Genomic DNA, 24,809 nt, shown 5'->3' on the forward strand with positions numbered 1-24,809 from the left:
ATCTTTGGAATCGTCCAAAATGGCCAACTATCACCCAGTCTCAAATCTTCCATTCTTGGGCAAGGTGATTGAGCGAGTGGTTGCTGAACAACTCCAGGCATGCCTGGAAGAAGCGGACCATTCGGATCCCTTCCAATCGGGATTCAGGCCTCATCATGGGACTGAAACTGCCTTGGTCGCACTGGTTGATGATCTCCAGCGGGCTAGAGACAAAGGTGAGACCTGTTTCCTAGTTCTGCTGGATCTCTCAGTGGCTTTTGACACCATCGACCATAACATCCTTCTGGACCGTCTAGAGGGGCTGGGAGCTGGGGGCACTGTCATACAGTGGTTCTGCTCCTTCCTCCTGGGCCGTGTTCAGAAAGTGGTGGTGGGGGATGAGTGTTCAGACCCTTGGGCCCTCACTTGTGGGGTGCCTCAGGGTTCTGTCCTCTACCCTGTGCTTTTCAACATCTATATGCATCAGCTGGGAGAGATCATCAGGGGGTTTGGGCTGGGTGTTCATCAGTATGCGGATGATACCCAGCTCTACCTCTCTTTCAAATCAGAACCAGTGAAGGTGGTGAAGGTCCTGTGTGTCTGGAGACGGTTGGAGGATGGATGGCGGCTAACAGATTGAGGTTGAATCCTGACAAGACAGAAGTACTGTTTTGGGGGGACAGGAGGCGGGCAGGTGTGGAGGACTCCCTGGTCCTGAATGGGGTAACTGGGCCCCTGAAGGACCAGGTGCACAGCCTGGGAGCCATTCTGGACTCACAGCTGTCCATGGAGGTGCAGGTCAATTCTGTGTCCAGGGCAGCTGTCTTCCAGCTCCATCTGGTAAGCAGGTTGAGACCCTACTGCCCACAGACTGTCTCGCCAGAGTGGTGCATGCTCTAGTTATCTCTCGCTTGGACTACTGCAACGCGCTCTGCATGGGGCTACCTTTGAAGATGACCTGGAAACTACAACTAATCCAGAATGCGGCAGCTAGACAGGTGACTGGGAGCGGCTGTCTTGAAAGACCTACACTGGCTCCCAGTACATTTCTAAGCACAATTCAAAGTGTTGGTGCTGACCTTTAAAGCCCTAAACGGTCTCAGTCCAGTAGACCTGAAGGAGCGTCTCCACCCCCATTGTTCACTGAGGTCCAGCACTGAGGGCCTTCTGGCGGTTCCCTCCCTGCGAGAAACCAAGTTACAGGGAACCAGGCAGAGGGCCTTCTCGGTAGTGGCACCTGCCCTGTCTAACACCCTCCCACCAGATGTCAAAGAGAAAAATAACTACCAAACTTTTAGAAGACATCTGAAGGCAGCCCTGTTTAGGGAAGCTTTTAATGTTTAAAAGTTATTGTATTTTAGTGTTCTGTTGGAAGCCGCCCAGAATGGCTGGGGAAACCCAGCCAGATGGGCAGGGTATAAATAAATTATTATTATTATTATTATTATTATTATTATTACCTGCACAAGCGACGCTGACACAAAACCCAGCTCATACATTAAGTAAAATAGAAACATCGCCACCTGACCCCAACTCCCTTTACCGTTCCCCCCACCTCTTTCCCCCTTTTCTTCCTAATGCAACACTAATGTCTCAACAAATGAAACTGATCTGTAGAAAATGTAACTTGGAAAAAGAGATGTTGCACATACTTTTGTAAACTAAGAAATCTTTAATAAAAAATACGTTGTTGTTTTTTAAAAACACCAACACTCTGTGCATGCAGCGTGAGTGCCATAGTTGTTGGCGGTCTGATATGGCTATTCAAGCACAGATGCTTTCAGTTGATGCCACTGCTCCTTCAGTTTCGTCTTTGTATGACTGGAAGCAAAAATGCAGTTGATGGCATTGTAGGAGATTTCCCAGATCTGTGCTTTGGACAGTCGGAATGTGTCCGCAAGCAGCTGGTACTCCTGGCTCAGGTCAGTCGCAAAAACCCCCTTGTCGTCCGTCTGGCAGTAAAAGAAAATGGTAAAAGGGTTAAGTTTATAGGCTTTGGGCACTTAAAGGACTGCATCACAGACTATTTTCCTGGCCAACAATGTAGCCTGCCTTCCAAAAATACTTTATATATAAACTTTCTGTTCCTGATGTCCCTGCTGAGGGCTGTCGCTTGTGAGGCTGGAAGGGCGTGGGGTGTGGGAGGTGCCGGAAAGGCTCAACCACCAGGGGCAAGCAGAAGTTCCATGCCCAGGGGCAGCAGACCTGTGGATGCTGCTTGCTAGATACCAAGTAGAGGGAAGGCTGTTGCCTTCATGCCCTGTTCATGGACTTCCTGGAGGTAGCACGGTGTAAAGGTTGGAGGGTTGGGCTAGGACCTGGGAGACCAGGGTTTGAATCCCCACTCGGCCATGAAGCGCACTGGGTGACCTTGGGCCTTTCAGCCTAGCCTAACTCACAGGGTTGTTGTGCGGAGTAAAACTGAGGACGCCACCTTGAGCTTATTGGAGAGGAAAAGTGGGCTATCAGTGTAATAAATAAATATCATTTGATTGGCTATTGTGGGAAATCAGCATGCTGCAACAGATGGCAGGGCTCATCTTCTTCTGACAGAGAAGCAAGGCTATTACAACATGTCAATGGGGGGGGGGTCTCCCTATGCAGTGGTGTCCAAACTTTTTTCAAAGAGGGCCAGATTTGATGAAGTGAAGGGCCGTGAGCTTTTTTTAGGATTGAAGTTGTTGAGGGGTTTTTTAGGATTTTACCGCAGGAAATAAACTGCCACGCGGCCAGATTAAACCGACCGGCTGGCAGATTAGGCCCCTGAAACAGACTTTGGACATGCCTGCCCTATTGTTTTTAAAGAGGTTCTCCACCCTGACATCTTTGTGTGTCTGGATAACGCAGAGTGCCTTACGCAAAGCACGATGGGATGACCCAGGTTGTACCAGAATCCGAAGTGGTGTTGGTCGCTAGAAAGCACCGTCTGGCTTTTGAGGTTTGACGTCAGGCAGAGTTCTGAGGAAGACGAGAGAAGTCTGGTTCAGAAGGGGTCAAACGGGGAGAGCAAGAATGGGAAGGCCAGCCAAAGCACTTGCCCTAAAGCGGACATGGTCACCTCGCCCGAGCAAAGTATAGCAGTAAAGACAAAGAAGCAGACCCTAGTGTGAAGGCCTTGGCGTTGCTCTGGTTGTGTCTGCGGACTCCACATGAGATGGTGTCAGTAGTGGCATGTGGCCCAGCCCACCTCAGACCTCCTGGGAGGAAGCACGGGCTTGAGAGGCTTCCACATGGAAACTGGCCCTGCATTAAAGAAAGGCTTTTCCCAGTGGAAGTGTCCCCAAATCCCCTTGTGAAGCTAGAAACAGCATGTCTGGTGTGGACGTTGTGAAGAAGGAAGAAGAGAACCAACAGCGCTCAGTACCAGCCACCTTCCTCCCCTCCTCTTACCAGGGACTGGCCTCCACCGGGCCTGAGAAAATGCTGCTGCAGCCACAGTTGTCATGGTAACCGCAGTTGAGGCTCTGCCAACCAAGGGCGAAATGGCAAAGGAAAAGTGAATCCCAAGGACCCTCCATCTTTCCTTCAACGCCTTTCCTTACCTAGGGGTGTGTGATTTTGCCGAACCAGCTGCACAAGATCCCCTGAGGCCAATGATGAAGAATGAAGAAAAGTACCGTGTCCAATTCTGTCAGGTGGCAGGCCCAGGAGAAGCCTGGTCTCCTCTTCCTGGTTTGGGATCTGAGAGAAGACACACAGATTAACTATGCACTGTCTTTTGACAGCTTTGCTGGAGGACCCTCTTTGGGTTCCACTATCATGAGGAAGGAAGAAAACCCCCTCCGTGTTGCCCTTCTGCCCACTGTGCATAATCTGATGGGCCTCTGCTGTGATGCTCACCTTTATCCCCACAATGCATTTGGTCACCCACTGCGCACCTTTTCAAGTTCTATAAGCTGAAATAACCAGACCAACCAACCAAAACAGGAGCCCCATAAGATCTGTTGCAGGTTTTTTGGAAATAGTACGTAGTATATAAATGTTTGTTTTATTAAAACGCAAAATCAAGTGTACAACAAAATCATCACAGAAAACATGTGTGAAATGTTGAAGCAGAGATGGGTACAGTGACATCAGTCAATACATTCCAGAGTTTTGGCAAAAGAGAAATTCTAACAAGTCTGTAAAAATCAAAACACCATAAAGATGGATATCCCTTATTTTCCAGAGGGATGAGGTGCCTTTCCAGCAAAGCTCAGTTTGTGAAGCTCTACGTGTATTCCTCCATTTCACTGCATTATTCACAGCTATTTATAGGGGAGGCAGGGAAAGCTACGTGCTCTGGTCCCAATCCTGATCAATATTGCATCCATCAGTACTATTTAAAAAAGCCTAGACGTATTAAATGCAATCGCACACTGAATGCAAATAATTGTTTGTCCCTCTCCAAAATCATTTAGGATCCATCACCTCTCAGTTGAAGGTAGACCAGCCCTCTTGGTTAGCCTATTCTGCTAAGTTCCATTTGTCCCTCATCATCTCCCTTTGAACACAGAAATATCAGCAGGGAAATGGGGAGGAGGGACAAAAACTGCAGATTGAAAAAGGGAGGGGAGGAATGCCTAACGAGGTATAGAACAAAAAAAAAAGACAAATTCTGAAATCAGTTGTGTACAGCTGATGAACATGATTGCGAAAATGTATAAATTATTGTCAAAATTTCAAATGCAAGAAGAACAAATTAAAGTATGCATGATCAAATGGGTGAGAAATTGTGGGTATAACATACAAATGGAACAGCGGGGAAATGTGTGGACTAAAGGGTTATACACTGTGTTATAAAAGGAAACTTTAATAAACCGATGTACCATTGATATTTAACACCTGAGAAACTATTTAGAATGTATAAAATATCCCCAATACCTGTTGGAAATGTAAAGAACATGAAGGGACAGTCTATCACGCTTGGTGGACATGTGAAAAAGCCAATAACTTTAGATACACATAAACAATGATAGGGAGAATTTTGAATAATGTTTATATATTTTGCTGACAGATGAAGAATTGTAAGTTCCTTAGTTTCTTAACTTTAATTTTCTTGTTCTCTCTCTCTCCGTTTCTTTTGTATCTGTGTTTTTATCTAAAGTAATGTTTTAGTCTGAATAAAAAAGATATGTGATAATAAACTTTGTATCTCTCTTTTTAAATTCTAATAAAATTTATTCAAACAAGAAGTAGATGATATACCCACAGACAGGTACTCCAGCTTGCCGTTTCAAGCTGCCAGTTTGAAGGAGGAAATATAAAGGTTTGGGAAAAGATCAAGGATCCCTCCATTGCCGCCTCCTCCTCTCCCCTCCACTGTCACCTGGGGGCAGCCATATCCTCAGACCATGGGTAGGCAAACTAAGGCCTGGGGGCCGGATGCGGCCCAATCGCCTTCTAAATCCGGCACGTGGATAGTATGGGAATCAGCATGTTTTTACATGAGTAGAATGTGTGCTTTTATTTAAAATGCATCTCTGGGTTATTTGTGTGGCATAGGAATTCGTTCACCCCCCCCCCAATATAGTCCATCCCCTCAAGGTCTGAGGAACAGTGGACCGGCCCCCTGCTAAAAAATTTTGCTGACCCCTGCCTCAGACTGTCCCAGTGGGAGAGACAGGAAGCAGGGCTAACTGCATCAGGGGCCTCGTTCCCTGAACCAGGCTGGCTGGCCAGTACAGGAACTGCTATTTAGAAACTGGTGCCTCCGCTTTGATTTTCCTCTTCCCTCCCTGTCCCTTTCCCCTTGCGAGTCGTGTTTTTTAGATTGTAAGCCTTGTAGCAAGCCACTTACAGGTACTACTAATTTATTTTTTATTGCCCATGCACAGTTCCCATGTGGCCACTGCAAACTGAACAAGTGGCCCCTACACAGGCGGGACTGTCACACTGCGGCTTTGCAGCACAAGCGGAGGCCATGGTGGCCTGCCAGTGCTACGCTGATGGCAAAGACAACCTGCCTTCCAGGTGACGCAGGGAACCCTACACACATCACTTAAAAAAAATAAATCCTGGTGCCACATTTAGCCTGAGAAGCTGCTCAGTGAGCAAGTCCCTGCAGCAGAATGTTACCTCTGAAAGATGCAACGCCAGCTTCAGCCCGGCTTTTTTCGCTTCTAAGAGAGGCTCCAGAAAGTCCTTGCCATGACCTGCCTTGAAGGTAAAGCAAAAATATAACTTAGGAAAGAAGTTTACATAATTATGCAAGTCGTGGAGAATGTGGAGAGAAAAGTCCCCTCCCCCCCCTTCATAAGGCTAGAACTCGTGGGCAGCCAGAGAAACTGAATGTTGGGAGGATTCAGGACAAAGCGCCTCTGCAAGCAGCACAGAGTTAAACTATGGAAATTAAAGGTAAAGGACCCCTGACCATCAGGTCCAGTCGTGGCCAACTCTGGAGTTGCGGTGCTCATCTCGTTTTATTGGCCGAGGGAGCCGGCGTACAGCTTCCGGGTCATGTGGTCAGCATGACTAAGCCGCTTCTGGCGAACCAGAGCAGCGCACGGAAACGCCGTTTACCTTCCCACCAGAGCGGTACCTATTTATCTACTTGCAATTTGATGTGCTTTCGAACTGCTAGGTTGGCAGGAGCAGGGACCGAGCAACGGGAGCTCACCCCATCGCAGGGATTCGAACCTCCGACCTTCTGATCGGCAAGTACTAGGCTCTGTGGTTTAACCCACAGTGCCACCTGCGCCCCTAAACTATGGAACTTGGGTGGCTTTAAAAAAGGAGTTTGAGAAATTGATGGAGGAGGAGGGGGCTCTGGAGGCTCCTGGCCAGGACGGCTCTGCTCTGCCTCCAGAGTCAAGAGGCAGCAATGCTTCTGAATGCCAGTTCCTGGAGGCGAGTCTTGTGCTCAAATCCTGCTTGCAGGTTTTGCACAGGCACCTGGTTGGCCACTGTGAGAACAGGATGCTGGGCTAAATGGGCCATTGGCCTGATCCTGCAGGCTCTTCTTAGGTTCTTAAGATACAGGTGAACAGAAGCCTTAACACAGCCTCCGCCAACCTGGTGCCCTCCAGCTGTTTTGCATTACTACTCTGCTCAGCTTGAGCCAGCACAGTCCCAGCATCCACTTATTTGTTTATTTCCCGCCATTCACCCGAAGGTCCCACGGCAGGTCACAACACTCATGGTTTAAAGCAGGTTGACGAAGGCTGGCTTGAATCATGATAGAAACATATGATAGTTTGGGTGATGGCAGAGGTGTTTCTTTCTTCTTTTTAAAGAAAGCTTACTGAAGGGTTTCCACTGAGGTCCAAGCCTACCACCACTCCGTCTGTGGAAAGCAGGAAATCTTCGGCCAGTTTGACTGTTTCCTTGGCAGCTGTTTGTCCTCCTCTTCTATCCACAGATAACAGAAACCTAGAATATAGATAGCCATATTATTGCAGAAGTAACAACCATTAGCTCACAAATGAGGATTGTGATGTAGGGACTGGTCCAGGTTGAAAACTGTACAGCGGCAGCCAACTTCTTTTCCTGCTCAAGTGAATGCAATTAGTTCCTCTCGCAGAAAAGGCCAGGGAGACAGGGCAAACACCAGATAAGCTCGGGGAATCCTTCGCTGGAGATTCAGCACTAGAATCAGTGGCATTTAAAACTAAAGGAGTCTGGCTAACAAACTTAAGTAAAGGTAAAGGTACCCCTGACCGTTAGGTCCAGTCGCGGACGACTCTGAGGATGCACATGCATCTCATTCTATAGGCTGAGGGAGCCGGCGTTTGTCTGCAGACAGAATGACTAAGCCACTTCTGGCGAACCGGAGCAGCGCATGGAAACAGTTTACCTTCCCGCTGGAGCGGTAGCTATTTATCTACTTGCACTTGACATGCTTTTGAACTGCTAGGTGGGCAGGAGGTGGGACCGAGCGACAGGAGCTCACCCTGTCACGGGGATTCGAACTGCTGACCTTCCAATCGGCAAGCCCAAGGCTCTGTGGTTTAGACCACAGCGCCACCCGTGTATCGCTTACAAACTTACCTAACATCTATATCCAAGCCATCTTCCTTGCATTGCCTTACACCCTCAAGTACAGCTTCCACATAGGTCCTTTTGGTCATACCTATGAAGAGAAGATCTGCATTCCTTTCAAACAGAAGGTATAAAGTGTTTGCAACACACACACACACACACACACACACACACACACACACACACACACACACAGACACAAAACCCCAGGGTTTTGTTTCCTAGTATGCCTCGACCTCAGCCATACCCCAATCCATATATCACTAAAGGTCAGGTCACAACTGACCCCCCCCCCCCACAGCTTTCTTTTCACAGCACTCAAGTGCAGATGCAGGCTGGACATTTGCCAAGCCAGGGCTGCACTACTGCAGAAAGCCACTGGGGTCAAAAAATGACGGGGCTTTAGCTCCACCCTGAAAGCCAGGAGGTTCCAGGAAAGGGCACGAGATGAGGCTATTCATACACAGCCCAGTCCAGTCTGGCCCACTGCACCAAAAACTTCTCCATGCCATTTAGTTATTAAGATGTGTGCTCTCGTACAGTCTCCTTTCTGCAGCTTGTGAGATGCCTTGTGTATAGCAATGTAGAAAGCTGGTCTATCCCAATTAAAAAGGGAAATGAAATGAAATAAATAAAATCTATTCCCAATAGTTATGGACTGCTTTTCACCCTAGATGAGGAATCTAGGTGGGGAACCTCCACCAGCCCTGGCCTCCCCTTTGGCCCCCAAGGGCATTTTAGGGTCGCTCCCCCCCTCCGCCTTATGATGTCAGCTGTCGAGCGGGTAAGGGAGGGGCTTCAAGGCAAGACCTGGAGCTTGAAGTGAGCTGGAGCAAGAAGTGCTCCCCCCTGACCTCAGCTGGTGGAGGGGGGGGGGGGAGAACACGCCTTGCTCAAGAAGGGGGGAGCACTTCTCCCTCACACAGCTGCCTTTTTCAGCTGATGTTCTATAATAATTTATTTTATTTGTAGTTTTGCTGAGTGTTTTTTTTTTAAATGCAAGCAACCTTGAGTATGTTTTCTGTAACGTGAAAAATAAATTGTTTCACTGTATGTGGAAAGCAATGCGCCATCTTGGAAGGGAGTGGCTGTTGTGAGGCATTTGGATGTTCCACTCTCCCCAAATGCTGGCGAGGGGAGAGCATTTCTTCTTGGAGGAGAACTTGGGGGCGGGGGTGCTTAGTGGCAAAGAGCAGGCAATTATAAAGGGAAAGGGAAATTGTCACCCGTGGTCGGCTCATCTCTGGGCGTGCTCCTTAGCTCTAGGTACTTGACTCCATCAGCAGCAAATTCCTGGACAACATCTTTCATTACCTGAAATTATAGCGGTATTTTGAACCTAAAGGATATTCACAAAGCACACTGACATCGTTTCAAATCTCAAATTCACTCACATACCTGGTTCCATGAATCTATTTTTCAGAAATAATTCTTATATCATCATGAAATATAAATATATGCAAAATCTAGGATATAAAAGTTATGCTTCATATACAATTCATTTACAACCCTAACACTTCAAAAATACTGTAATGTGAATTGTGAAATAGTAACACATGAGTTTGTATTCATCTCCACGCCTCTAAAAAGACTCCATCCATTAAGAATTCTTTTTATTAATGATTGGAATTCAGCTACCTACCACTTCACCAATTTTTAATAATTGTTCCAGCTGCCAAACCTTATTTAATCACACCTTACATGCTAATATTTTTCTGTTTCTTCAGTTCTTTGCAATGATTTGCTGTCCATCAGTCTCAAAACAGCACACACAAGTCAGCCTCAAATCCTGTTCAGCCAGTAAGCTCACTGGGTGATCTTTGGCCAGTGATGATCACCGAGTCTAAACCTGCTCTGCCCCAAGGATAACGTCTGAGCTGGGAAGGGCAAGAGATGGCTGTGTGCCCCACTCCGAGCTCCTTAAAGGGAAAGGTGGAAGAAAAGCAGAAATATATGTAAGTAATACACCCAGAATAAAAAACAACCCCGAGCTTGGCCAGTGATTGATTCCTTTTCATCAGCAGCAAAAGACTAATTCTATTCTATTCTATTCTTTGTACAGTGGTGCCTCGCAAGACGAAAAGAATCCGTTCCGCGATTCTCTTCGTCTAGCGGTTTTTTCGTCTTGCGAAGCAACCCTATTAGCGGCTTAGCGCTATTAGCGGTTCAGCGGCTATTAAAGGCTTAGCGGCTTAGCTGCTAAAAGGCTATTAGCGGCTTAGCGGCTTAGAAAAAGGGGGGGAAAGCGGGGAAAAAATCGCAAGACTAGCAAGACGTTTCGTCTTGCGAAGCAAGCCCATAGGGAAAATCGTCTTGCGAAGCAACTCAAAAATGGAAAACCCTTTCGTCTAGCGGGTTTTCCATTTTGCAAGGCATTCATCTTGCGGGGCACCACTGTATTTACTTACTGCATTTCTATTCCACCTTCTTTCCTCCAAAGAGCTCAGGGTGGTCTGGCTAGTTCTCCCCACCCCATTTCATCCCCCCAACATCCCTGTGCTACGCAAGGCTGAGAGGCAGCAACTGGCCAGAGGTCACACACCAGGCTTCATGGCTGAGTAGAGATTTGAACCCTGGTCCCACACTTGAAGCACCACACCAGGGGTTGGCAACCTAAGGCCCATAGGCCACAAGCGGCCCATGGGGATCATTTAACTGGCCCATGGACACCCCCCCCCACTCATTTGGCTCCTGTGCGCCACGCTAAACCAGCGCGGAGCAGAGCAGGGACCACCTTCTGCGATGCTGGCCGGCTTCCCATTGGCTGCAGGAAGCTCCATGCGATGAGAGCACACATTAAAATTAAGTTTGAGTTAGCTTACCATTAATATGTCTTCAGTCCTATTGGTAATCTGATGGATGATCTGGAACATGTGAAAACACCTAAAGAAAGAAAAGAGAATTGCAATGAATAGGCATTCATCAAAACAAAGGGAAAAGTGGCACACTCCCCCAAAATCGGCTTTTTGAACTCGTTTCCAGAGATCACCTTTGTTTCAAATAGATTTCTGCATTTATCATGCATCCCTTCCCACAGGCATGCACCTCTGAATTAAATGTACACATAAAAGGAATATTAAATATATAAATGATATAAATATAAATAAATACAAATTATAAAAAGGAAGACAACTTGTCCTCAGCATTATAACCTAAAAAGACTCAGCACAAAAGGAAAATGGATAGGGAGGGAGGAGGAAGGAAACAAACCATCAAAAGAGCTGGTCCCTTGGATGCTGATGCAGAGGTCCTCATCCCTTCTCTGCTACAGCCTGACGCTGCCAATTAAGAGCACATGGAGGAGTTAATTATGCAGCGCAGGAGGAACAGGAGTGCCAAACAAAGAGTTTGGTTGGGAATTAGGGGTGAGGATGCAGAATCAGGTCTGTGCTTCATCTGAAGGTCAGCTGCTGATGCTAACACCTTGCACAAGGCCGAAGTTGCAGTACAGGGATTTCTCCTTGCATCTAAAGAGCAACACACACAGGTGCAGAGGGTGGGATTGGGATATGTTGTGGGCGGAGGCAGCCAGGCAGATGCTTCACCTAATAAATTCCTTTAAGGCTCAGGCTTGAGACATACTCACTCTTCCAGGCTTCTTCTCTTGCCCTTGTCAATCATGGTCATTCCATGAGGAACCTGAAGGTCTGGTTTCTGGGCCATCAATTTCTTCATGGTGGCAGAACTGATGGAGCCATTCAGGTGGGCGTGCAGCTCCTAATTCAGAAGCAAATACGTGCTCAACTCTCCCCAAATTTCATTAGAAACATTTTAAAAACACCCCCTTCCCCCCTCCCAGTTCCCTCTCTTCCTGAACCTTAAGCTGTCAGTTCTTATTTCTGAGCAGGGGACTTTTTTTTAGGGCCGCATTCTCCTCTTGACAGCCTTCTGGGGGCCACAAGAAGTAGAAGCAGTTGGATCAACAACGGTTGATAGCTTCAAGATGCTTCGCAGGAAGAAATTCCTCAGTGGGATATATAAATTCTCTCTCATCACCCATCGGAACTGACTGGCAAGAGGTTCATGAAAGACAAAAATAATTCTTTTTTGCAGAACAAACCATTCACTTACAGAATTAACTGCATGCCGTGATGGTGGCTAAAAAGTGGAGGGCTAGCAAGTGTAAGAAGCTGTCTTACACCGCCTCGGTGAAGGGACGGGGAACCCGGACCCGCCCCTGAACCCGGGACCCTGGGCCCGCGAGACAGGCCAGCTGCCCAGACGCTCCCTGGAAGGCAGGCGGCGGGCGGCTCTTGGGCCCCTTCTTTCTCGCACGCCGCCTTCTCCCGCGCCTCCTTGCAACCCCCCGTCGGGCAGGGGAGCTCCGGCCTCTCCCTCCCCGCCCCGCCGCCCGGCTTAGCTGCCGCTCCCCGGCTTGGCCCCCTCTCCCGCCCCGGCCTCACCACTTTGGGCAGCTCCCGGTAGAAGCCGCGCGCTCCCGGGGGCTCCGCCGCCATCGCGGGGCCCGCCCAGGAGGAGGCCGCCCTCGCCCGGGCAGCAGCGCCGCCTCCCGGCCCCGCGCCGCCCAGTCCCGGCGAGGCGAGAGCAGCCCGCGGGGCGATCCAAGGCAGGCGGGCTAAAGGAGCCGGATCCTAGAAGCAACAATTCTGCAAAAGGACCCTCTTGCACTTGCAGTCTTTTGCAAAGTGACTGTCAGATCACGTATCACATCCGCTTTGCTGTGCGACTATGGCACCAAAATATGGGTCAGTCCCACAGATGCTCTGGGTTTTTTACAGCCCCCCCCCCCCGTGCATCATTACACCAGAAAGACCACCAGCCAGAGGTTTGCTGCATCACCACTGCACACAAAAACGGAGAATCCATGTGGCTTGACAGGAGGCCAGGCAGGGCTGCTGCTTTGGTGCTCAGCAGGAGAGGAGAAAAGGCCTGCAGTCTCCGCAGTGGCGTAGCGTGGGGGGTGCAGGGGGGGCCGGCCGCACCGGGCGCAACATCTGGGGTTAGGGCAAATCCACAGGTTAGGGGGCGCAAATCCACAGGTTAGGGGGCGCAAATCCACGGGTTAGGGGGCGCAAATTACTTGCCTTGCCCCGGGTGCTGACAACCCACGCTACGCCACTGAGTCTCCGTCCTCAGCAATGGCTGGGAGAGGTAAAGACTCTGGGAGAGCTAAGGCCTGTCGAATTTGATCCTGGGGTGCCATCTCCGTTTTCAGGCCGAGGGAGCCCCTAATGGCTGGGAGAACAGAGCTGCAAGTGCAGTTGGGAAAGACATGGGAGTCTTCCGTCCCTTTCTCCCATCAGCCTTAGAAGGTTTTTGCCCCACCGATTCTTATTCTTATAGGATACAGTGGTACCTCGGGTTACAGATGCTTCAGGTTACAGACTCCACTAACCCAGAAATAGTACCTCGGGTTAAGAACTTTGCTTCAGGATGAGAACAGAAATCGGGCTCCAGCGGCATGGCAGCAGCAGGAGGCCCTATTAGCTAAAGTGGTGCTTCAGGTTAAGAACAGTTTCAGGTTAAGAACGGACCTCCAGAACGCATTAAGTTCTTAACCCAAGGTACCACTGTAAGGGAGTCTGAATGTTAACTTTGGGTCCTCTCAAGTTTTATATCTGAGGACAAAGAAGCAGAAGTGGCCAGAGCAGTCTCTGTGTTAATTTAATGGCTCTAGCCAAGCCTCCCAACCAGCCTACCTTTGATCAGCATTGCTGTGGCCAATCAATTGGGGCAGGCGTCTGGGGGGCCATAAATAAAAGGCTTCACTGTACAGCTTAAGTCCAGGTGCATGCCCCTCCACTATACAAATGGCGGACTGAGCAGATGAGACCAATAGGTCCAATGGTAAAAAAGTGCCGTACATGGAAGTGAGCCCATTAGGAAAAGGAAAAGCATTAAAGGAAATATGTGTGGTGAAAGAAAATTTTATTACAGTCATTATATTAGAAGACTCAACTTCTGTTATCTAGCAATAACAATGTAACATTCAGTCCTGCAGGAGCCAAAGTATCAAGTTAAATGAACACATACACTGCATGTACCGTTCTCGGAAATAAAAAACAACTGAATGCAGGAAATAAACACATGTAATAAAAATTTTAAATCTGCTGCTCAATGGATTTACTCGGGGTAGCAGAAACATACTATCTCTCCTTTTCTTCCTCTTCTTTATTTTCTTCCTTTTTTCTTATTTCTCTCCTCTAGATTAGTTTGGCTTTTATTGTATTTTATGTTGAAAACATTTAATAAAAATTGATGATAAAAAGGGAACTTGCTAGACATGTAGTGAATTAGTTTACATCTGTCCAAGAAACAGAACTGCACAACTTAAAACACCTTTTTTCATAGAAAAAAAATTAAGTGCATTTAAAAAGCCAAAAAGAAACAAACTCCAGAAAAAGCCCCATCATCCAATGATCCATTCATTTATTTCACCTTAAGTTAAAGGCAGTCTAAGTACAGATGCTGTACATTAAATATATGTGAAATGTGGAACAAGTTCTCCTAGGTGTGTTTTTGAAGTCCAGTTTGTGTGTTTCCAAGTGCAATCCACCTCTGACGTTTCTTGCAGTGATGGTTAGATGTAAAGTGAGCCGTCAGCAGGGCCCACATAACCAACGCCTATGAGCAGTACATCTATGAGAGTCCAGATTCCCAGGCCTCCAAAGCTGAAAAGTTTGCCCAGACCTTCTCTCCACTGGCCCAGGTAGAAACGATCAGCTCCAAAACCGCCAAGTGTGATGCTGTAAATACAACACAATTATGTCTGAGAAGCTGTCCAAATCCAGACACCCATTACTGATGCCAGCAGCAAAGCATTTAAATTATTTGTACCTGACAAATAGCATAATGAAGTTGATTAACACTGACTTTAAAAATCATCTACTTTAAATGAGCCTACTAGTGATATAATTTTTTTTAATGAAAACTTTGCACTTATTTTTACAGTTTAACACAAAATACTGGAACACAAAATACTTTAACACAGAATCCCATTCTGCTTTCAAGACTCAGGACAGGCAGCCTGCTTCAGAACTGCCTGAAGACAGAATAAAGTAACCAGGCTCCCTTGACCAGCTTAAGTCCAAAAAAGAAAGTATTTTATTGAGAAATTTAGAAAGCAGGTAATCCTATTCCTACCTTAAAGCCAAGGCAGTTGACCATTTGTAGCCTCCTGTCCAGTTACAATAAAGCATCTTGGAGAAAGTGCGGTTGCCTTAAGATAAGCAGAGATTGAAATCATAAAGCCAAGACCACAAACAGGAACAGTGCTGCACAATGAATCCTGTTAGGTTGGCAGTGTGTGCTTTGAAATTATCTTAATTTATCTTATTGCAAAAGCTGTGACAAATACTTTACAGCCCTGATTTAAGAGTGATATAGGCTGATCTGTTATCAGTGTTGCATCTTTCCCCTTTTTATCCATTAGTATTATTTTTTTGCATTTCTCCCAAGTCTGGCATTTTTGCCCCCAAAACATCTGTTAGAGTTTTATGGAATTCTTCAGGGACACCATCTTACTCAGGAGCCTTTTAGAGATCTTATCTCTTGCTGAACTTCAAGTGTGGTCAAAGAGGTACTTTCATAACTGATCAATTTTGGTCATAAGGACAAGATCCCGGATCAGAATCCTTTTCATGTTGAGGTGGCTCACCCATCATTTTCAACAGCTAGGTAAAGGTAAAGGGACCCCTGACCATTAGGTCCTGTTGTGACCAACTCTGGGGTTGCGGCGTTCATCTCGCTTTATTGGCCGAGGGAGCCGGCGTACAGTTTCCGGGTCATGTGGCCAGCATGACTAAGCCGCTTCTGGCAAACCAGAGCAGCGCACGGAAGCTACTTACACTCAACAGCTACTTACCACTAAATTAGATGCCAACACACATAACTAATACCCTGCAAGGCTTTCCCCTCTGCCTAGTGTCTGCACAAGTTGATTGTGATTATTTATTGCAGTAAGGTCCAGCAATCATCTAATAACCAGAAACTTTTAGGAAGGTAGACAGTTACTACACTGTCTAACACCAAATGACCATCATGGTATCATATTACTATAACTGTGGGCCAATAGGAACCCCCTGGGGTGTGAGAGAGAAAACCTTTACCAGGAAAAATGGGTTTGGTGATTTGCATTACAATACCCTCTTGCTCCGAAGTGGTGGGCATGGGCAGGGATGGTCAGAAAATCTATGCCTAGACCAATGTATATTACTTCATTTAATAAGATGGATACCACACAGCTTAGTCATAACCTAAGATCCCAAACTTTTTCTGACTTGTATATTCCTACTGCAAAATTATCAGCCACTGCCCGTAACAATAACTTGGTCCGAACAAGATGCTCTGGAAGTAGTGAATAATATTGTTCAGAAAGACGCCTTTCTTCTCCCCACCACGTCAAACTCCCACACTAAGGCATTGCTTACCCAGACAATGAATATGATCCCGCACTGTGCAATTGGCACTATATCGTTCTCGTGGACAAGAGACCGTTTTGCAGTTTGTAGGATTGGAACAGACATAATCTGATGGAGGGAGCTGCCAGCAAAGCTGGCAAGTCATGTTGATTGTGAAAGTTTCTGGGCGATTGTTTTTCTCATCCTGCATGAGAATCAGAAATCTTAACCAGAGAGCACTTATTGGAGTGTGACAGAATCACCAAATACACTTGATTTTTTGGAAGCTGAGAGCACCTAAGTTCTAGATACTTTTACTAAATTAAGCAAGCACAAAGTCAAACACATGAGCTGTTATGTGCCAAAAAAGAAAAGTCCTGTGGGAATATACTGAAGCATAAGCTTTCCTGGTGCATGAAGGTTCACCCTCAGCTGGTGTAGCTGCATGCATTATTTGAGGAAACTGGTTGTCTAGGCTCATTCCAATCTGGGTTAGTGACTGATTCTACCTTGGGTGCCCTAATGGACGACCCTTATTGAGGGAAGGACCTGGCTGCTTCTGCTTGATCTCTCACCTGCTTCTGATACAAGGGAGCATGGCATCTGCCTATACTCTCTGAAAGAAATGAGTATCAGGGGCATTGCTCTGGTCTCCTCTTCAGGGACAGTTCCAGCAGACAGCATTTAATAGTGTTTCTCAGCCCCTAGGCTCTTGGGCTGTGAGGTGCCACAGTGCACTATGTCAGGAGTGCTCTGATGGTGTTTCCTGCTTGGCAGGGGGTTGGACTCGATGGCCCTTGTGGTCTCTTCCAACTCTATGATTCTATGATTCTAGTCCCCAATGCTATTTAACATCTATATGAAGCCATTAGGAGTGGTCATTAGGAGATATGGAGCAAGGTGTCATCAGTACACTGATAAACCCTGCTCTCTTTCGCTGTAACATCTGAATCAGCAGAGGCTGTGCAAGCCCTGGGTCAGTGCCTGGGTGCAGTGGCGGGCTGGATAGCAATCAAAAGACTGAGTCTGAATCTTGACAAGACCAATGCACAATTTGTGAACACTTATTGAGTCCGTGTAATTGGTCAATTGCCTGCTTTGGGTGCAGAATGTACTCTCTCTGAAGGAGTGGGCTTGTTGTCCTGGGGTCTCCTGGATCCATCTCTCACTAAGGTCCCAGGTGACCTTAGTGGCTAGGAGTGCCTTCTAACAGCTTTGGCCATTTCTAGACTGTGGCAGCTGGACCATCGTAGGTCATGCACCAAGGACCTCCCAATTCGTTTAGACCAGGGGTGGCCAACTCTCAAGAGGCTGCAATCTACTTTCAGAATTAAAAACTACCCCCGTTTTTTTGAGGTTCAGCTCAAAGTTGTTGAGCTAGTTTTAGGGAGGAGGAAAGCCCTGTTTTGGGGCTGGGGTTAAAGGCAGGGCACTAAGGGGTAAAGTCACTCACAAAAAGATCGCTATGGATGAAAACAGCAGCACAGAGGAAACTCCGTCTTCCCTTCCAGAGATCAAACAACAATAGAGGGCGGGGCAAGGCAGGAGTCAGTTTTAGCGACGCTAAGGAAAGGGAGCCAGAGATCTACCAAAACCTCACTGGGATCTACCAGCAGATCGCGATTGACCTGTTGACATCCCTGGTTGAGACCATCTATAGAATCTTTTCAGCACTTGTTAACAACCTTCTTCTGCTTTCAACAAAACTTTGAAGTAGAGATTTTTATTCCAGTCTTTATCAGCACTGGATCAGAAACTACCGTATTTTTCGCACCACAGGACGCACTTTTTCCCTCCTAAAAAGCAAGGGAAAATGTGTGTGCGTCCTATGGAGCGAATGCAGGGGGGAGGCAGGTGGGAAAAGCCCCCAAGAGCCGCACACAAGCTCCGTGCGCTCTTGCGGGCTTTTCCACAGGAGGGAGAAGGGACTGACTGGCCGCATCAGTCCCTTCTCCCACCTCCCAGAAAAGCCAGGAGAAGCTGCGATCTCTTTAAAGGAGTTGCGCGGCTTCTGCGGGCTTTTGCGAGAGGTGAGGGAATCCCCCCACCTCCCAGGAAAACCAGGAGAAGCCGCGATCTCTTTAAAGGAGTTGCGCGGCTTCTGCGGGCTTTTGCGAGAGGTGAGGGAATCCCCCCACCTCTCAGGAAAGCCCTGCGCAGTGTCTCCCGGCAAGGAGAGGCTGCACGGGGCTAAAGGGGAAGCCAAAACAGCGAGCGGGATCCATCCCGCTCGCTGCCTTGGCTTGCTACATAGCTGCACGCAACCCCTCCGGCAAGGAGAGGCTGCACGGGGCTATGGATTCTTTAGCCCCACGCAGCGTCTCCTGGGAGGGAGAGGCTGCATGGGGCTAAAGGGGAAGCCAAAACAGCGAGTGGGATCCATCCCGCCCCCTGCCTTGGCTTGCTCCGTAGCTGCGCGCAACCCCTCCGGCATGGAGAGGCTGCACAGGGCTAAAGGGGAAGCCAAAACAGCGAGCGGGATCCATCCTGCCCCCTGCCTTGGCTTGTGCCATAGCCGCGCGCAACCCCTCCGGCAGGGAGAGGTTGTGTGCAGCCTGTACGCTGTGCTTTGGGGCTGGGGGTGGGGGGAAAGATTTTTTTCTTGATTTCCCCCCCTAAAAACTGGGTGCACCCTATGGTCCGGTGCGCCCTATGGTGCGAAAAATATGGTATTTGTTTTGATTGCTGGTGCTTTTACTGTTTATCGCTTTGGGAAGAGTCTGTAAAACAGGATATGTCTTTTGGGGGGAAAATAATCTATAAATGCACATATGAAATGTTATAAGGGGTCATAGCAGCCAAACCCTACTGCTAACCACAAGCTGAGGTCTCTGTAATTAAAGTACAGAATTGAATCTTCCCCCTTTCAGATAGAAAGCAAATGTCTAGGCCCAACAGACTATCCCTTTCATCTATATCCAGCATCTCCTGAATAAGGTATCTATTCAATTACATATTTTACAAAGTAATTATTCTCCTTCAAACAAGTAAGGTGTAGTATTTCCGCAAGATTAATGTTCATATTACAAATGAACAAGCATTCTACTTACAACACAGTGGACCTGGGATCTGGCTTTACATTCAAAAACAGCAGTTTTGCCATAGATACAGGAGCAATTTGTTTCACAGTTCATACATCCTGGAGGCAGTCGGCTGCACAGTCCATTACTAGGGCATTGGGTCATATACGATGGGGTCGCTGTGGCTTCTGAAGAATTAAAATCTGGTGAGAACAAAAGTTTCAGTATTCCCTAGAAAAAAGCTAGGGAACAAAATATCTGAAATTCCTAGGTTGCTGAACACGAATGCCTAAGCAACTACTTTTTCCTAACATGCTCAATTTACATTTCACCTATTTTAGTAATGTGCAGCCTATGCATGTTTACCCAGGAGTAAGATCCACTATAAGGCCCAAAGAATTTAATGAGTCTCCCTTATATGTAAGTTATTTTTAGGATTAGGAAGATATGACTGTTTTAAACTGAGCCAGAACTTTAGACCATCTAGCTCAGTATTGTCTACACTAGAATGCCCTGTGGCCTTCTAAATATGGTTGGAATCCAATCCTGATTAGTCCCAACCAGCAAGCCTAATGGTCAGGGTTGCTGAGAGCTGTACTCCAGCAATATCTGGAGGGTCTACAGTGACAGGTGTCTTTCCCAGCCTTGCATGAAGAAGAAGAGGAGTTTGGATTTGATATCCCGCCTTTCACTCCCTTTAAGGTGTCTCAAAGCGGCTAACATTCTCCTTTCCCTTCCTCCCCCACAACAAACACTCTGTGAGGTGAGTGGGGCTGAGAGACTTCAGAGAAGTGTGACTGGCCCAAGGTCACCCAGCAGCTGCATGAGGAGGAGCGGGGAATCAAACCTGGTTCCCCAGATTACGAGACTACAGCTCTTAACCACTACACCACACTGGCTCTCTGATGGGCACAGAACTGGGGACCTTTTGCATTACCCCAGCATTTTTCACAATTCAGATACATTTCTATGGGGAAAGTTATGGGTCACATTCAAATGAAAAGGCAAGTGACTGACTCACAGGCTATATAGAATTGAGTATATTAATACTCAAACAAACAAAAAAGTCAGGTAAGCATTGAGAAATATTACTGGATTATCATTTTGAAACACGAAGCGTATTTAAGTACCATAGCTATTACACAAATAGGAGCTGCATCCATGGAGAGGGATGGACTCACACAAGGGAAAGTGAGAAGAGAAAGTACTCTGGTATTTATCAATGCCATATGGTAATAGTATTTGTAATCACATGCACGAGTATTTATTCAGACCTGCTCACAATAATTCATGCTGGTTCCTTTGCTCAATTGGTGGCAACACCATTCAGTTTCATTAGTGTTCTTTGGCTCTTAGTAGGAGATAATCAACAGCTTCTTTATCTGCAGGGTACAACTGTTTTGTTTCCAAATGAAAGACCCCCTTCATTTTTAAGTTCAAGAAAATTATTTTTGTTTCCTTGAGCAACAGAAAAAGCTTTTGCTTCTAGTGTTAGAAATGCCTCCGAATAAGTGCTTTTGGGAAACAACAACAGGAGTGGTTCCTGCTCTCCTGCCCTCCTTGTGGGCGTCCCAGAGGGATCTGGTTGGTCACTGCGGGAAACAGGATGCTGGACTAGATGAACCCTTGATCAGATCCAGCAGGGCTCTTCTTATGTTTTTGTTTCCTGTACAGGGGACCAAACAGTCCATTTCCCTCCCACTAAGGGCCACATTATATAATATGCACAAGTGGAACACGCCCATGTGGAACAGATTGTTGGTGGCAGCTTGTGGCAGTGTTCACAAGAGAGACTCTGAGTTGCAAAATACTACGATCTTAAGGATCAAGATATAACAGAATGGTGTGTCTTCTCTCATTAGCAAATGTAAAGCCCTAATTTCCTAGCTATTTCTTACATTTGAGAATTTGTTTTTAGAAATTAGGGGGGTTTTTTTACATGGAGGAAGTGGGATAGAGAGTCCTTCAGAAATAAGCTGTTCTGTAGGCAAATATACCTCACAAACCTCTAAAGATCTGTGCAGAGTAAGGTTTACAAAGACATACATTTTCATTCTAAGAAGTACAAGACGGAATGGAAAAAAAATACATACCTGATACTTTAGACACTGGAATGTGTGTGCTTGTAGGTACTATTGCAACCTTTGCCAGCTGAGCTTGTGGATGAGAGTGTTCTAAGCTCAGTGATCCTGGGAGTGGGGTGGGGGGAAAGAAACACAAAATACTAACAGGATTCAAAGCATGTTTAGTTACTACTTGGAAGCAACAGTGTGGTCCAGAGCATAAGCTTGGGTTCAAATCCCTTGTGTGTTCAAAAGAAAGTGGTGCTGGTAAGATAAAGTGGCTTGAATTGCTCAGTACACTCCTCCTCTAGAGGCTAGTTGCCAACGCTGTACTGAGTGACTTTCTCTGCCCAGGGAACTATTACTCTGTAATAGTGCTGTCCCTCAGAATGTATTTCTCATCTTCCTCACCCTAACTCAGGACCTCCAGTCCAAGGAGTAGTACTGTGATCTTTCCACACTTATTTCAATTTGCATTTTAAAAGTGTGGGTAGTTCAGACCCATGAGCCGGTAAGTTAAATTACACAACAGCATCACAACTTTGAATTAAGGTGCTGAGTTGCGGAGAAAAGAGAGAAGAAACACTGCCTGGTATTTGCACCTTTGACAACAGGTGTCTCAGATCTTTCAAGGCCTCTTAATGATGCACAGCGCAACAACTGAGACGTTTGTCTGTGTTGGACCTTACTTGTTTAAAAAAGTCCTACAGTAGCAAGACTGGGTAAGACCTTGTGGCGTTCCTCAGACCTTGTGGGGGGGCCGGACTATATTTTGGGCAAAAAAATTAATGAACAAATTCCCAGGCCCTACGGATAACCCAGAGATGCATTTTAAATAAAAGCACACATTCTACTCATGTAAAAACACCCTGATTCCTGGACCATCCGCAGGTCGGACTGAGAAGGCAACTGGGCCGCATCCGGCCCCCGGGCCTTAGGTTGCCTACCCCTGTCCTAAAGCAACACTGCCAATCACAGCAAAGGATAGCAGTGAGAAGCCCCAAAGACTGACTTGAATATAATAAGGTTTGCAGGTCCTCATAAACAGATTCGGGAATAACGCAAGAAGAGCCCTGACGGATCACAAGAAAGACCCATCTGGTCCTGGTTCTTGGAGTGGTGAACCAGATGCCTATGGGAAGCCTGGAAACAGGATCTGAGCACAGCATTCTCCCCAACCGCAGTTCCCAGCAAGGGGCATTCAGAGGCATACCCTTTAATCAAGCTTTGTAAATTAGCCCCCTCACTCCCTGCATGCAATTCCTGGTCACCTATGGCGACCAGGTAATACTTAAAGACGAGAAAGGCGGTGTCTGCCCCATATCCTGAAGTAACAAAACCCAGGTATATATTAACAAAATAAAAACATTACTCCCCCCCCCCCCCCACTTCATTTCGCTCTCCTTTCTTGGTTGTTTCTCCGCCCCAATGCCAATTCTATAGTGTAAGCCTGCTGGGGCAGAGACCTGTTTTCTTCAGGTTTCGAGAGAATGACACAGCACCAGGGACGAGGCTGTTCTGCCCCGGGGAAGCGAGCCGAGGCTGGCGGGACAGGTTCCCCCTCTCTCGGCTTCTGGGCAAGCGCCGGTGCAGCAGAGTCCGGGGCCAGGGAGCCTCACGGCAGAGGCCCGGCCGCCCCCTGAGCGCGGGCAGAGTGCAAGGGCCCCGCCACCCCGGGTCTACGAAGCGGCCCGGCCTGGCACTCACCCCGCCCGGAGAGGACGTAGAGCTGCGAGAGGAAGAGGGCGACGCGGCACAGCCTCTCCAGCGCCCGCAGCGCCGCCGCCACCGCCATCTTGGCCTCATCCGGGGACTCCGCTCGGCTCCGCCCTCCGCTGCGCTCTACGCAGGCGCGGACCCCAAGAGCCGGCGGGGCGGGCCGGGCCGTGCTCTCTGCTGCCGCCACGAGGCCGGGAGCAGCAGGCGCCAGAGGAGGAGAGAATCCAAGGACCGGAGAGTTGGAAGAGACCCCTGGGGTCATCTAGTCCGACCCCTGCAACGCCCAACGTGGGGCTCCAACCCATGACTCTGAGGCTGAGAGATGCTCTACACACCCAGATGACACATCCAGGCACCCCGTTATCATTGGCTTACCTTTATAGCCCTCCTGCCCTCTAAGGAGCAGGGGAGAAATCCCTTAAAAACCTCCTGCCTGCGTCTCAAAGGCAGGAGAAGTAAAGGCCTTGATAGAGAGGAAAGCTTTTGCCTTGCGCCTATAAATGATGGCGCCTGGCGAGCCTTCCTGAGGAGCGCATCCCACAAACGGAGCCACCCCCACCCCCTTCCTCCTCCTTGTCCTGCAGGGACCCTGTGAGACAGGCGGGGATGGCAGCCCACCAAGGAGGCGTTGGAAGGCAGCAGGGACTGGGGGGAATGGAAGGTGGCTCTGGCACAGGAGAACATCCACAAGGGAGGGAGAGACCAGCCTGGCCCCATCCGTTGGTAAAAGAAACAAGTCGCCAATCAATTGCCTTTTCAAGCAAGGGGAGACTGGCCTGGCCAGAACTGGACAAAAATATCCCCTTATAGCTCCCCACTTTGTTCTGGGCCTGTGGAACTGATACCCCACCTCCTCTACCTTTCCTCTCCCCTTGTGCCTATTGTCCTTTTAGTTTGAAAGTCAGACCTGATTCAAGCAGGACCTTTTTTTAAAAAACCATGAGCCACTTGGGGAGACAACTGCTTGAGAAACAGGATAAAAATCTAGGAAACAGGCACGTCACCTCCTCTTGCTCCCAAGTGTACTGACTTGAACTTCATGAATTCCATTTAAGACAACATGACTAGCAACCATGGGAACTCCTCTTCCCATGTTTTGTCTGATCCCCTAAAGCCATTTAAATTAGGATGTTTACCACATCTTGATGCAGCACATTCAGTAAGTAATTGGGAAAGTTGTGTGAAATAGTACTGTTGTCTTTCTGGACACTGTCCACTAATTGAAAACCTCGAGGAGTTCAAGCACTGAGGGGAGGAGAAGGCCCTGCTTTTTTGTACTATGCATAATAGTACAAACTTCTGTTAATTAGGTTTTTCACCCCAGGCATCAAAGGCCAGCCCACACTGGTTCAGGGGCTACACATAAAGAAACACTGCAATAATTTGTCTAGAGGAATTGTGTCTTTGTAAAGTGCCACCATTTTTTAAAAGCCAAGCAAACAAACACGTCCATATTTTAAAAGATGTAGCAATCAAGATTATCATTTTCTCAAATATGAAGCATGAAGTGCTGGTTTTCCTTTTGCCCTTATGCAAGGCACTGACATATCAAATCAGTATTGTAGCTTTCTCTATTCAGGAACACTGCACATTTAAATAATGATGATGATGATGATGATGTATACTTTAAGGTACAATAGTGATAATTCTGACTTGAATGCATTATTTCAAATAAGAAAATTACTTATAGAAAAAAGAGGCAACTCATG

At 47.4% G+C, this 24,809-nt stretch overlaps 2 protein-coding genes across 8 annotated transcripts; both read right to left on the bottom strand.

The window, feature by feature from the left end:
• Nucleotides 1-1,631: 1,631 nt before the first annotated feature.
• Nucleotides 1,632-12,469, bottom strand: MAPDA (N6-Methyl-AMP deaminase). Of its 5 annotated transcripts, none has more exons than XM_028706649.2 (10): nucleotides 12,342-12,469; nucleotides 11,525-11,655; nucleotides 10,761-10,821; nucleotides 9,165-9,252; nucleotides 7,948-8,029; nucleotides 7,233-7,329; nucleotides 6,037-6,117; nucleotides 3,522-3,660; nucleotides 2,837-2,937; nucleotides 1,632-1,931 (listed from the first exon to the last, which is right to left on the bottom strand). In XM_028706649.2, the coding sequence occupies exons 1-10, from the start codon at nucleotides 12,393-12,395 to the stop codon at nucleotides 1,740-1,742; spliced, it is 1,026 nt and encodes a 341-aa protein (XP_028562482.2). In that variant the 5' UTR covers nucleotides 12,396-12,469; the 3' UTR covers nucleotides 1,632-1,739. The 5 variants fall into 5 exon arrangements, with proteins under 5 accessions (XP_028562482.2, XP_028562480.2, XP_077775021.1 ...); XM_028706647.2 differs by having other exon boundaries at nucleotides 7,203-7,329; nucleotides 12,342-12,468; XM_077918895.1 differs by lacking the exon at nucleotides 12,342-12,469 and adding an exon at nucleotides 11,149-11,216 and having other exon boundaries at nucleotides 7,203-7,329; nucleotides 11,525-12,003.
• A 1,341-nt stretch (nucleotides 12,470-13,810) lies between these two features.
• TM2D3 (TM2 domain containing 3) lies at nucleotides 13,811-23,377 on the bottom strand. 3 transcript variants are annotated; one of them, XM_028706658.2, is made up of 6 exons: nucleotides 23,089-23,377; nucleotides 21,412-21,507; nucleotides 19,349-19,506; nucleotides 16,329-16,503; nucleotides 15,043-15,118; nucleotides 13,811-14,645 (listed from the first exon to the last, which is right to left on the bottom strand). In XM_028706658.2, the coding sequence occupies exons 1-6, from the start codon at nucleotides 23,360-23,362 to the stop codon at nucleotides 14,480-14,482; spliced, it is 945 nt and encodes a 314-aa protein (XP_028562491.2). In that variant the 5' UTR covers nucleotides 23,363-23,377; the 3' UTR covers nucleotides 13,811-14,479. The 3 variants fall into 3 exon arrangements, with proteins under 3 accessions (XP_028562491.2, XP_028562490.2, XP_028562492.2); XM_028706657.2 differs by having other exon boundaries at nucleotides 19,349-19,521; XM_028706659.2 differs by lacking the exon at nucleotides 15,043-15,118 and having other exon boundaries at nucleotides 19,349-19,521.
• Between the last annotated feature and the right edge of the window lie 1,432 nt (nucleotides 23,378-24,809).

Source organism: Podarcis muralis, chromosome 14 (genome assembly GCF_964188315.1).
Source record: "Podarcis muralis chromosome 14, rPodMur119.hap1.1, whole genome shotgun sequence".
Taxonomy (NCBI): Eukaryota; Metazoa; Chordata; class Lepidosauria; order Squamata; family Lacertidae; genus Podarcis; species Podarcis muralis.

What these genes read in the sequence shown, in the direction of transcription:
- MAPDA (XM_028706647.2), bottom strand. Translation starts at nt 12,395, where the DNA reads ATGGCGGCGGAGCCCCCGGGAGCGCGCGGCTTCTACCGGGAGCTGCCC. An exon ending in GGCTTGGATATAGATGTTAG is followed by an intron (nt 7,330 to 7,947) that starts GTAAGTTTGTAA and finishes TCTATATTCTAG; the next exon opens with GTTTCTGTTATCTGTGGATA. An exon ending in GTCATCCCATCGTGCTTTGC is followed by an intron (nt 1,932 to 2,836) that starts GTAAGGCACTCT and finishes TTTTACTGCCAG; the next exon opens with ACGGACGACAAGGGGGTTTT.
- TM2D3 (XM_028706657.2), bottom strand. Translation starts at nt 23,362, where the DNA reads ATGACCCCAGGGGTCTCTTCCAACTCTCCGGTCCTTGGATTCTCTCCT. An exon ending in CTACGTCCTCTCCGGGCGGG is followed by an intron (nt 21,508 to 23,088) that starts GTGAGTGCCAGG and finishes CCCCACTCCCAG; the next exon opens with GATCACTGAGCTTAGAACAC. An exon ending in TCCAGTGTCTAAAGTATCAG is followed by an intron (nt 19,522 to 21,411) that starts GTATGTATTTTT and finishes TGTTCTCACCAG; the next exon opens with ATTTTAATTCTTCAGAAGCC.